Source organism: Lathamus discolor, chromosome 12, assembly GCF_037157495.1.
Source record: "Lathamus discolor isolate bLatDis1 chromosome 12, bLatDis1.hap1, whole genome shotgun sequence".
Taxonomy (NCBI): Eukaryota; Metazoa; Chordata; class Aves; order Psittaciformes; family Psittacidae; genus Lathamus; species Lathamus discolor.
The window spans coordinates 13,258,662-13,269,231 of NC_088895.1; the positions used below are offsets into that span (position 1 = coordinate 13,258,662).

Sequence of the window (10,570 nt, forward strand, 5' to 3'; positions counted from 1 at the left end):
GACTGATCATTTTAAGATACAACTTTAAAGCCAAGTATACCTCTTCTTGCATAATTGGTATCCATATCCTTAAAATGCACCATCACAAAATCTGAAGACTTGAACAAGATACTCTCAAGTATGTCTTCACGTTTTGGCCCCAGACTGGACTCTGCAGTTTTCCGATGAGCAGCATCGAGCACTAGATCACACTGTTAGAGAGAGAAACAGAATACACTAACTTAATGCGCGGTAAGCTCCTCTGTAACTTCATATACTGGCAAAAATACACACACTTAACAACAGGTTTTCTGTAAACCCAGACATGAACAGGAAAAATAATAATAAATATTAATATTTTAATCAAACATTAGGCTCTTTTAAACCAGGGAAGAGTCAAGATGAACTTACCTTAGGACTGTAGGTTTTAAAAACTCCTTCATATATACCACCATTTTTCACCTGTACTTCACATTTGGATCCCTAGAATGCAAGAAAAATGGAAACACAGCTTTCTACCAGCTTGACAAATGGCATTTGAGTGGTTCTCTGAAAGATGTATTTTCTATGTAAGTACAATGTGTAAAACTACAGCTCCGTTTTTAGTCAAACCATCTATTCAACACTTGCCCATTTCTAAACATGCCACTGTGTTCTGCAGATGCAAACAGCTGGGTGCGCAGCACCATTTGTTCTGAAAGGATCTAAAGATACTCACAGAAGCACAACTGGTGCTCATCAGACTCTTGACCAGTTAATGCACACAAACATGGGGTTTTGTACAAAAGCAAAATCTGTGCCTATGTGTGTGTACAAGCCAGGATGAAAGCTTCTCCTGGGCTCAAGCAGATGCAGGACAGTCGGCCTTAGTTAATTTTGGCATGCTGGGACTTCCCTTCAAATCTAGGGCTTCCATTCCTTGCACAGAGACTCATTTTATTTAGCCATAACCTCCACTAAGGCACAAAAACTCAAAACATGACCAGTGCACCTAAGAAACCTGCTGGAACTCTGCAAGTTGTATTTGAACCTTTCCAAGCCACAAATACAGAATAGCTATTACTGTGCTTCTTTAAAGATCAAGCTGGCAAAAGATACCCACTGTTAGATTTTAATATTCACTCCATTATATCACAATTAGTGGACGAGTTAACAATTCTATGTCTCTATGGCAACTGTTTATCCCCCTTCTAAATAGGAAGACTTACAACAACTGATGTCAGTATGTGAACCATTCTCATGTTTGCATAGATGCCATCAAAAGAAATCTAAAAAATAGAAAAAGATACAGTCATGAATATAGGAGAAACACTTGTAACAACTCAAAAAGCAAAATAAGGCAGGTTTTCATCAGTGTGTGTTAATTCCTAGCAAGACTGGTCCCAAATCTTACTCAAGTCAATATACATAGAACCTAGGTCAAATGAGATTTGGAGACGACTCTTACCCCTTTCTCTGATCAGTTGAAGAGCTAACACTCTTCCAAAGAAGAAAAACAGCACAGAGTTTCCCTAATGTCACTCAATAAGGGAATTCTGCTGCTGGTTAAGTAGCTCACATGCACAGGCTCCTAAGTGAAAACCCTGCTAACATCCCTCACTGGTTTAAGAGCCATCAACAGGATAAGGTACTTCAAGTGCTGTAGAAGTAAAAAGAAAGAGGTGCTTTCAGGGCCTGCTGAAGTACATCTTTCCATCTAACTGACCTGGTCACATGCACTAACAGGAGCTAAAGTCATCAAACTGTGGAACACCAAAGAGCTACAAAACCCATCATAAAATTAGTCACAAGTAATTCACTGCAGAACCAGGATGTGTGGTCCTACACCAGGAGAGCTGACCAACTATCACGCAGGTTGCCAGATGACACACTCAAACAGGCATACATGAAGTGGTCAGGACGTTTGCGTTCTGTGGCAACATCTGGGATCTGTCCTTGTCAAATTCCTGCTTGTAAAACAAGAGATGCTGAAACATGCAAGGACTCCACCATATTTTGAGCTTTTTAACCAGCAACGTTATCTTTTAAATTGTCAGCTGCTGGATCCACTTACTCCTCCTGCACCTTCCTGGTCTGAAAAGACATGTTTAAGGACACTCCTATGCTCAGCACTCGGTATGGAGGCGATGATTAGTGTTTGCATATGACTTTTTTCACCACCCTTCCTCAAAGCTTCTTTATTTTTACTGAGGTGTCATGATATATCCAATAAACATTTATGTAAGTAAACTACAGTCCTTTCAAACCTCCCTACTTCTGCCCCATTCCCTGAAATTAGTCATCCTTGAAAACCAGGCCAATAACAAATTAGCAAACATTTGATTAGTGCAGTTCAAAGATCCACATCTTCAGCTTTGATAAAACTATGCTCTACAAGTCAAGGCACACCTATACTTCAACAATATACAGCCTTGACAGTAACTACAGCTACACATTACGTTACTGGTTACCTATTTTATAGTAAAGCTAAACAAAATTGTTATTTTTATTTGACTAAATGTTGTCTTACTGTCACCTATTTAGGGAAAAAGCCAATGTTACAATCTTCAGATAGGAACTAATTCAAAAGCAGTGCCTTCAGTTCAATGTTATCCGTATCTACAACTGTAACTGCAAGAAAATGCAGACAATTTATACTGGTGCAATGAAAAGTTGAAGTGAGCCTTCTCCCCTTCACCCTCCCAGGAGGCTTAAAAGAATGCAAGATGTAACATCCTTAGAAGATCATAACGCAGTCCAAAATATTCATTACAGTATCCAAAGGAAAAAATGGAGAGGATAACCCCGTATCTGCTATTCTTACACTGATACTTGGGTTCCCCGTACATTAATTGTTCCCTTATGTGTGTCTATATATATATATTCCTTATGATATCTAGAAGTGGTAGAATGAGGAAACTATATACTTACAGTAGGCTGAGGCGGTCCTTTGCCACTGCTGCGACCTCTGAAATTAAATACATACATGGGATATGGTTAAAAGAACTGCTGAAACCAGTAAATTTCTTAACAATTAAGAATGCAAAACCTCATCTTAATTTAATGTGGAGTATGGGATCAGAGAAAAACAGAGCTGCCCTAAAGCAGAACTTGACAACTACAGGGCCCAGTGCATCTATCCTCCAAACTACTGACCTACAAGCAAGTGACACTGGTTAGTAGGCAAGAGGGTTACCTACAATGAATTAAAGCACAAAATGAAGAAAATACTAACCCTGGGTCATTATAAAAATCTAAAAATATCATATCTTAATCAGAATCATAGAACCACGGAATGGTTTGGGTTGGAAGGGACCTTAAAGCTCACCCAGCTCCAACCCCTGCCACGGGCAGGGACACCATCCACTTGAGCAGGTTACACCAAGCCCCATCCAACCTGGCCATCTGAATCCTATTAATAAAGCCAATTCCAAACTTACTGGCATCAAGATACACCTCCAAGCCCAACCCCTACACAGCCCAGGGTCCTCTCTTTAAGACCAGAGGCCCAGTACATTGTCAAAATCCATCTGATTAAGGGCCACCCAAACAACAGAACCCTGATGAACGCTACAGAGGAGCCCTGATTGTAAGGCCCTACCTACAGAGCTCGCTTGCAGCTACTACAACCCAGCAAGGGAAGCTAATGGAGTCTATCCATCCCCTCAAAAACACTAACAGCTTTTAATGCAAATCAACGTGTAGCACTCCGGACACTTCAAAAAGCTTTTAAATTAACCCATTTGCCCTTAATTCCTTGCAAACAGATGTAATTGTCCCCTCCACCTCAGACATCTGAGTCCCAACAGCATCCTCGCAGCCAAGCAAGTCCACAAGAGCTACAACTCTTCAACCTCACCAGTGTGCCTTATTTCAGTTACCTCCTTGTACCAAGAAGTCCTAGTTTCAGGTATTTCTCATAGTGATTTAGATCTGTTATTGCAATGACTTCAGAAATGCACACCATAATGTGAAGCAAAATGAAGTCTTCTATAAAAAACAGACCCACCTTACAGATTAAGGACCATTTAATTAAAGAAAGTCACCAAAGAGTCATGTTCACGTTTCATAATACCCAAACACCACTGAAACCTAAATCCAGCTGAATGTCAACTGCATTCAATGGCTTTTGTAAACACAATTCAGTGGTTGAACGCAACCTTGCTCTCAAAACAACATGTCCTTATAAACAGGGCTTTGGGCTTAGTAAAAAAAATGAAAGGAACTTCTCCCATTGAACACAGATATCCCACTAAATTGTGCAGAAGTCCATCAGAGAAACATGAAAGGCCTTAAGGAGGTAAAAATGAAACCCCACTAAACCATCACCTGACTTGCTTAAGAAAAGTTGCTTCTGAAACAGCACTATAGTCTCATAGAGCACCAGGCACCCGGGTGACATTTGCTGATTGGCACTAACTGCAGATTTCGGGTGCCTAGCTGACATTTCAGTATACTTGCAGAGCACTCATCTCACAAAAGAGAAAAAACCCTAATGCAAATAGCCTTTATTTAATTACCTATCAGCCTTAACTTCCCAACTTCAGGTTTGCTCTGGAGACAGGCAAGTCCCACCATTTATTACAGCTGCCATATCTCAAATGGCTGCCTATGGCACCGTGCTGCAGTGAGCCCTGCACGAGCCTGGAACATCATTTTCAGACAAATGATCTTCTTTCTGAGAGCCATTTCACCAGATGTGAAACGCCCAGGTAAGAGAGAGGGGCAGTCCAGGTCTGATTTCTCCTTTTCTTACAAGCAGAAGTGCCAACAACACGGTCTTTGAAAGAACACGGTTTAAGTCAAGCCATTTCACCCTCTGTTGCTCTCACAGATTTTGGAAGATACTCCTACACCAGCTATAGAAATGGCCAAAAGTGAAACAGTTTGGTGTCTTTGATATAAAAAGCCCTCCCATTTTCAGTGACCGGTATTCTTAGAACTTAAATAACTGGGTTGCTAGACTGGTCAGAAGGTTTGGAGTATTCCCTTTAAGCATCAACCTAAGCATTCTAGATTTTCCATCTCCTACCCCATCTACCAAATCCCTGTTCCTACCCACATTTCTTTTGAGAAACAATCAGATTGTGTTCATCCACACTGGCAAAAGGTCTCAACTTCTACATCAGACCACGAGTTAAGCCACTTGAAGAAATTCTACACGCTGTTCTGGTCTCTTTACAGACCTGACCTCTTGTTTTCCAGCTACAAGTGTTAAGAACAAACCATTAAGAACAAAAGGAAAGGCATTCACTAAGATGAAAATAAAAAGACATTCACCAATCCTGCCAGTGCTATGCTCAATCAAAACTGTGCTTCTCCTGCTAAAATCAGGGCCATCAACTTGAGGCTTATATTGCCACAGGTGAAGACTCGAGTTCAAAGTACCCCTTGACACTTCATCTCTGATGTATCATATGGGGAAAAAGTGGGACCTTTACAAGGTGGGAAGGAGATGGGTCTTTGCCAGAAGCTGACCACAAGTTAAAACAGAGGTAACACTAAGAAATGGTGGGAGAAACTGGAAGGGTCAGCGGCAATTTGGTGCTGCCACCTAAAACCACATCTTGAATACACCAAGTATGGTAAATACAAACAAAACCCCAACATTTTGTATTGCAGAAATGTGGTTAAAGGAGGTGGGAGAAGGCAGAGCGGCCTGGCAATTTCAATGTGCTAATCCTCTGCTTTGGGGCAGCAAAGCCCCAAGTAAGAAAGATGCTGCACCAAACAAAGCAACAACCAAGCAATTAAACTTAGCAGCCAACTCACTGCAGGCCAACAGCTATACCTTTAGAGTGAAAGACTCTGTCAGGACTTAACCCCAAATCCTGCACCATCAACATTCTTCCCCAGGAGCAACTTGCAAACTTTTTTCTATTTTTATGAGCATTTACTACCCTGCTCCTCAGCATCCCTCATGTTTACATGCCAAGCGGAGCATTTGTATAAGCAAAACAAGGTCACACATTTCTATTTTCCCAGTTAAGCGAAAACTAATGCAAGGTTCACAAATCTTCCCAGGATGGCAAAGGAAGTCGCAGGATTTCTCTCCAGCAGCATCTTCACTTTGAGACCAAGAAACAAACACAACCACACTGTGATGTCTAGAGCAGAGGTGCAGCTACAAAGGCTTGAATTTAACAGCAGCGAGCAGATGTTTCTGGAGCACTAGTGGACATTACTATGGCTTTGGAAACAAATGTACAGGATACTTGAAAGGACTTTACAGAGAGCTGGCAAAGCTTTCTTCTAAGGGAGAAAGCAGAAATACAAGGGTTTAAGCGCAGCACTTGTCTGTACAAGCCAAATGAATCAAAGCAGTCAAATGAAGAAGTCCTGCAGTGATGTTTTCTGTAGTTTCTCCCCAATACTGACATTAATAATGTCAACTCCTGTCTTCTTACAAGATGACAACTTCTGTAGCGTCTGAGTATGTAAGTAACCTGACTCAAGCCTGACCCAGTGCACATCTGGAACCTGCTGGTGGCCTTAGTCATTGAAGAACCTTCTTCATATACACTGCCATGAACCAGCCGTTAAATTAAAACCTGCTCCAAAGCACATCTGTAATATCAGACTAAAGTGCATTAACGACAATAAAGAAAGAGACCTGCAGGTTACCCATTCATTCTGCTCAGCAGTTTAGCACTGCTGCATCAAAACCAACACACACACAGATATGTCAGAAAAAACTAGAAAACCTGAATGAACCGTGCTGACCAAACCTCCAGAACAGTCCCTTCCATGAGAGCTGAGTGCCTCGGCATTCCATATTCCCGATTACTTCTACCTGAGCAGAATGGACACTTTTGCCCTTTCCTTAAGCCTTCAGTTAGGCTAGTGAAAAAGGATGTCAACGAAAAAGGAAGCTAAGAGTAGGCAAGAAGTGTTGAGGCTCAAAAGCAGCTACACAACATGGGATCATTTCAGTTTTAACTTTGTAATGGCCAGAGCTGTTTCTAAAAGGACAGTAACTGAGCCTATCCTTTAACAGACTTCCAAGTCCAGTTAGGCAAGAGAATTACCCAATGAAAAAGACCTTCTGCCACCATGTGAACTACACACGTAACCATCCAAACCCAGCCTCTGAGGTGCTTTGCCTTCAAGACAAAGTAACAATGGCGAAAAACTGAGAACAAAAATGGATGCGGTGCTTGAAAGAATGCTGGGGCAGATGCACTTCCACCTCCCTGTGCTTCTGGAAGGGCAAAATGGAACTAAACCCCAAAAAGTAGGTACTGGATAATGTTCTGAGTAGCACAGCAGAGCAGGTCTGTGTACGAGGTCTACTTCGCCAATTGCAGCTCTATGTGCCATTGGCATCTCCCAACAGCCTCATTTCCCATCTGCCATATTGCACAGGCACTTGCTATTGAACAGAGTATTTCACTTAGGGCCTCTTTATAAAACGAGGTATTAATCCTTCTTGTTTTTCTTGAACACTTTTTAAGAGACCTTCATTGGTCATTTTTTCCCCTTATGTAAAAGAAATTGGTATCATGAAAACAAATACTGCAGTATCTTAGTTGTTGACACAAGATTTCATCCCTTCTAATAGGAAGTATGTGTATCCATCATTACAAAACCATGGATGCGGATGCAGTGAGCAAAGCTGACCCTGCTCTCACTATCAGCCCTACAAGGCCCAGGTGCTTCACCCACCTCAGTCTTACAGTGACAAACACACAGCAGAACATGAGGTCTAGGAGAGTTCACTATCGATGTGTTTTCTACCCAAACCTAAGCCTTTAAAAGCAACTTAGCCATGAAAAGTAACATTTTTTGCATCTCCAGAAGAGAATGTTGGTGCTGCAGGGGAAATGAACTGCTAGAAAGCAAGCCTGGCATGAACTGGAGATGTTTAAGTTTATATTCAATAATACAGTGCTTCAATTTGAAACCAAAAGGCAGGCCAGCTAAAAACCAATTAGATGTTTCAAGCAGAAAAACCACTCGGCTTTTCATTTCCATGGACACGTTTGCAGCATGAACCACCTTTGAATTTGCACTCCCCAACAGGCCAGACTTTCCTTTAGGACAGCAACAGGAGCAGATCTCTGAAGAGGGCTCCATGGGGCTCCAGCAGCCCAGGGGCTGGGATTTTACAGACCCTTCATTCAGAAATAAGTGGCAAAATTGATCAACAAACAGAGGGGAGTGCGAACACCTCAGAGGGAACACGTCAGCTGCTGAGCAGCCCCACTGGAACTCCCTAAGGAGCTCTGGAGTGGAATTTATACAACAAAACCAGAAAGGCAACACCGGGAGGAGAAATCCAGTGGTTTTCACCTTAAAAACGTCAAAATTGAAGCCCACATCCTCTCCTGTGCAGGGCCGAGGGCTCACTATTGTACTGTACCTAAAAAGAAAGCTGTAGGTTTTGTTGCCCTTCAGGTTAACCTCTACAGTGCCACTGTGTGTTGGCAGGGATAACTGTTTAGTGAAGCACAGTAAAGATCACGTTCAATGTAAACAGCAATATGTAAAGATTAGTAAATCCCCGCAGTGAGCTGCCGGGGTGCTACTGGTATTATTTAAATGTATTTTGTCCTTTGCAACCCGTCCAAAGCTTTCCTTCCTGCTCCCAGTTCCACAGACGGGCAACGACGTAAACCCCTATTTCCAATGATGTCCAACAACGGGGCCACCGTAAATTCTGTTTTATTGCCAGGGCACAAAACTGAGTAGAAGAATAAAAGCCAAGTTAAAGAGCAAGATGAATAAAACTTGAGATGGAAGTGCTCGGAGTGCCTGTGACCTTCAGAACTGCTACCGTCCCGCTCTGATTGTCTGCTCTGACCCCCGCAGCACGGGAAACAGAACGCTGGGAAGTTTATTCTTTCCCTTCCCTTTTCTCCCTTAAATGCGTGAATCCGCAGAGCCCGGAGCAGGAGCGGGATCTCCCTTCCCAAGGCGCTGTGAGGCAGCGGGGCCGCCGCAGCCTGTGCGGGCAGGGCGAGAGGTGGGGAGGGGGGGCGGGCAGAGCCGGCTGCGAACCCCCCCCCAACACACACACAGTCCTCACCCCCCCACATGTGGGGAATAAAGCGAAGCCGTGCTTGCAGCCGCCATCCTCCGGCGAGGCCAACGGGCGCTGCCGCGGCCTCCCTTCCCGCGAGAGTTTTATTGCGATTTAAATCAATCACATTTATACATCTATCGGGATCAATAAAAACGCGCCCCAGCGCGGGGATGGGGCTCGGCGAGGCCGGGACTCGCTGCTTCCCCCCCCCCCCACTCCCCGCAACGATCCTGCCTCCAACCCCCCCCCCCCCACCCCGGGCCAGCCCCGCCGCCCCCCGCCCCGCGGCCGCCGCCATCGCGGCCGGCACCTTCCCGCCGCCGGCCCCCCGCACACGTGCGGCCGCCGGCTCCGGCGCCTCGCCCCGCCGCCCCCCGCTCCATCCCCCGCCGCCCCCCCTCCATCCCCGCCGCCGCCTCCTCAGCAGGCGGGTCACGTTGGCCCGGGGGAAGCGGCGCCCCCCGCCGCAGGCCCCCGCCAGGCCGCGGGGGGCTTCACCCGCCAAGCCCGTCACGGAAAATGGAGGCCCCGCCGTGGTCTCCCAGCCGTCCCCGGCCGCCTGAAGGGCAACCGGCCTCGGCCCGGCCCGGCGGCCTCGCCCCGGCGGCACTGCGGAACCGGCGGGCCGCTCGGCGGGCCTGCGTGCGCCCCGCCCGCCGCCATGCCGGCTCCCGCCCCGCCGGGCGGAGCCCCCCGCGCCGGGCCGCGGCCCCCGCCGTGCAGCAGGCCCCGCTCCCCACCCCCCCGCCGCCGCCGCCCATGGAGGCCGGTGCGGGAGCGGGGGGGTGAGGGGGGCGGCGGGGGAGGGGGAGCAGCGCCCGCGCCGGGCCCTCCGCAGCGGGGCCGGGGCCAAGGCCAAGGCCAAGGCCAGGGCCGGTCCCGCCGCCGCGGCCGCCGCGCACCCACCTGCCCATGTTCTGCCTCCCGCCGCCCGCGGCTGACGGGAGGCCGGGGCCGCCGCCGCCGCCGCCGCCGCCGCCGGGGGGCTTGCGGTTGTTGCCGGCGGCCTGCGGCGCCGCCGCTTGCTTGAGGGACATGACGAGAGGGACGAGAGCCGGGCTGCGCGCCGGGGCTGGGCGAGGGCCGGTCCGCGGGGCCTCGCTGCGCTGGCGGGGCCGGGGCGCCGCTGGCTCGGCCGGTTGCTCCCAAACAGTGCGAGCGGGGCGGAGGGAGCCGAGCGCGGCGCGGAAGGATCCGCGGAAAGACGGGAAGGGGGGGGGGGGGGCTGGGGAGAGGAGGCCGGACCGGGCCGGCGGGGGAGCGGCGCGGCGAGGCCGAGGGTGGCAACGGTCTCCGCCGCCGCCTCCCGGGTACCTCCGCGGGGCGGGGGGGGCCGAGGCGGCTGCGGCGGAGCGGGCAGCGGCAGCCGCGGACTCTTTACGGGAAGTCGGAGGGCGCCGCGGCGGTGCTGCGGCGGGTGAAGGGGCGGAGGCGGGAGGCGGGGAGGGGAGGGGAGCGGAGCGGAGGGGGACACGTGAGGCGGCGGCGCGGGACGGAGCGGCTCCCGCTGCAGCCCCGCCGAGGGCCGGGCCGTGAGGCCCCGCGGAGCAGCCGCCCGCCCCCCAGCACCGAGCCCGGTGTCATCCC

The 10,570-nt window shown here is 48.3% G+C and overlaps 1 protein-coding gene across 12 annotated transcripts in view; it reads right to left on the minus strand.

Moving 5' to 3' along the window:
• Positions 1-10,188, minus strand: part of ATXN2 (ataxin 2) — a 51,513-nt gene extending 41,325 nt beyond the window's left edge. For 10 of the 12 annotated variants that reach the window (XM_065693066.1, XM_065693065.1, XM_065693064.1 and 7 more), the window contains exons 1-5: positions 9,890-10,187; positions 2,890-2,926; positions 1,188-1,247; positions 391-462; positions 41-191 (exon numbers count right to left, since the gene is read on the minus strand). In XM_065693066.1, coding sequence (XP_065549138.1) covers positions 41-191; positions 391-462; positions 1,188-1,247; positions 2,890-2,926; positions 9,890-10,020 — 451 coding nt within the window. In that variant the 5' untranslated portion in view covers positions 10,021-10,187. Of the gene's footprint in view, positions 1-40; positions 192-390; positions 463-1,187; positions 1,248-2,889; positions 2,927-9,889 lie in introns of all 12 variants that reach the window. The other 2 variants (XM_065693062.1, XM_065693068.1) reach the window with 2 other exon arrangements.
• Positions 10,189-10,570: the final 382 nt, after the last annotated feature.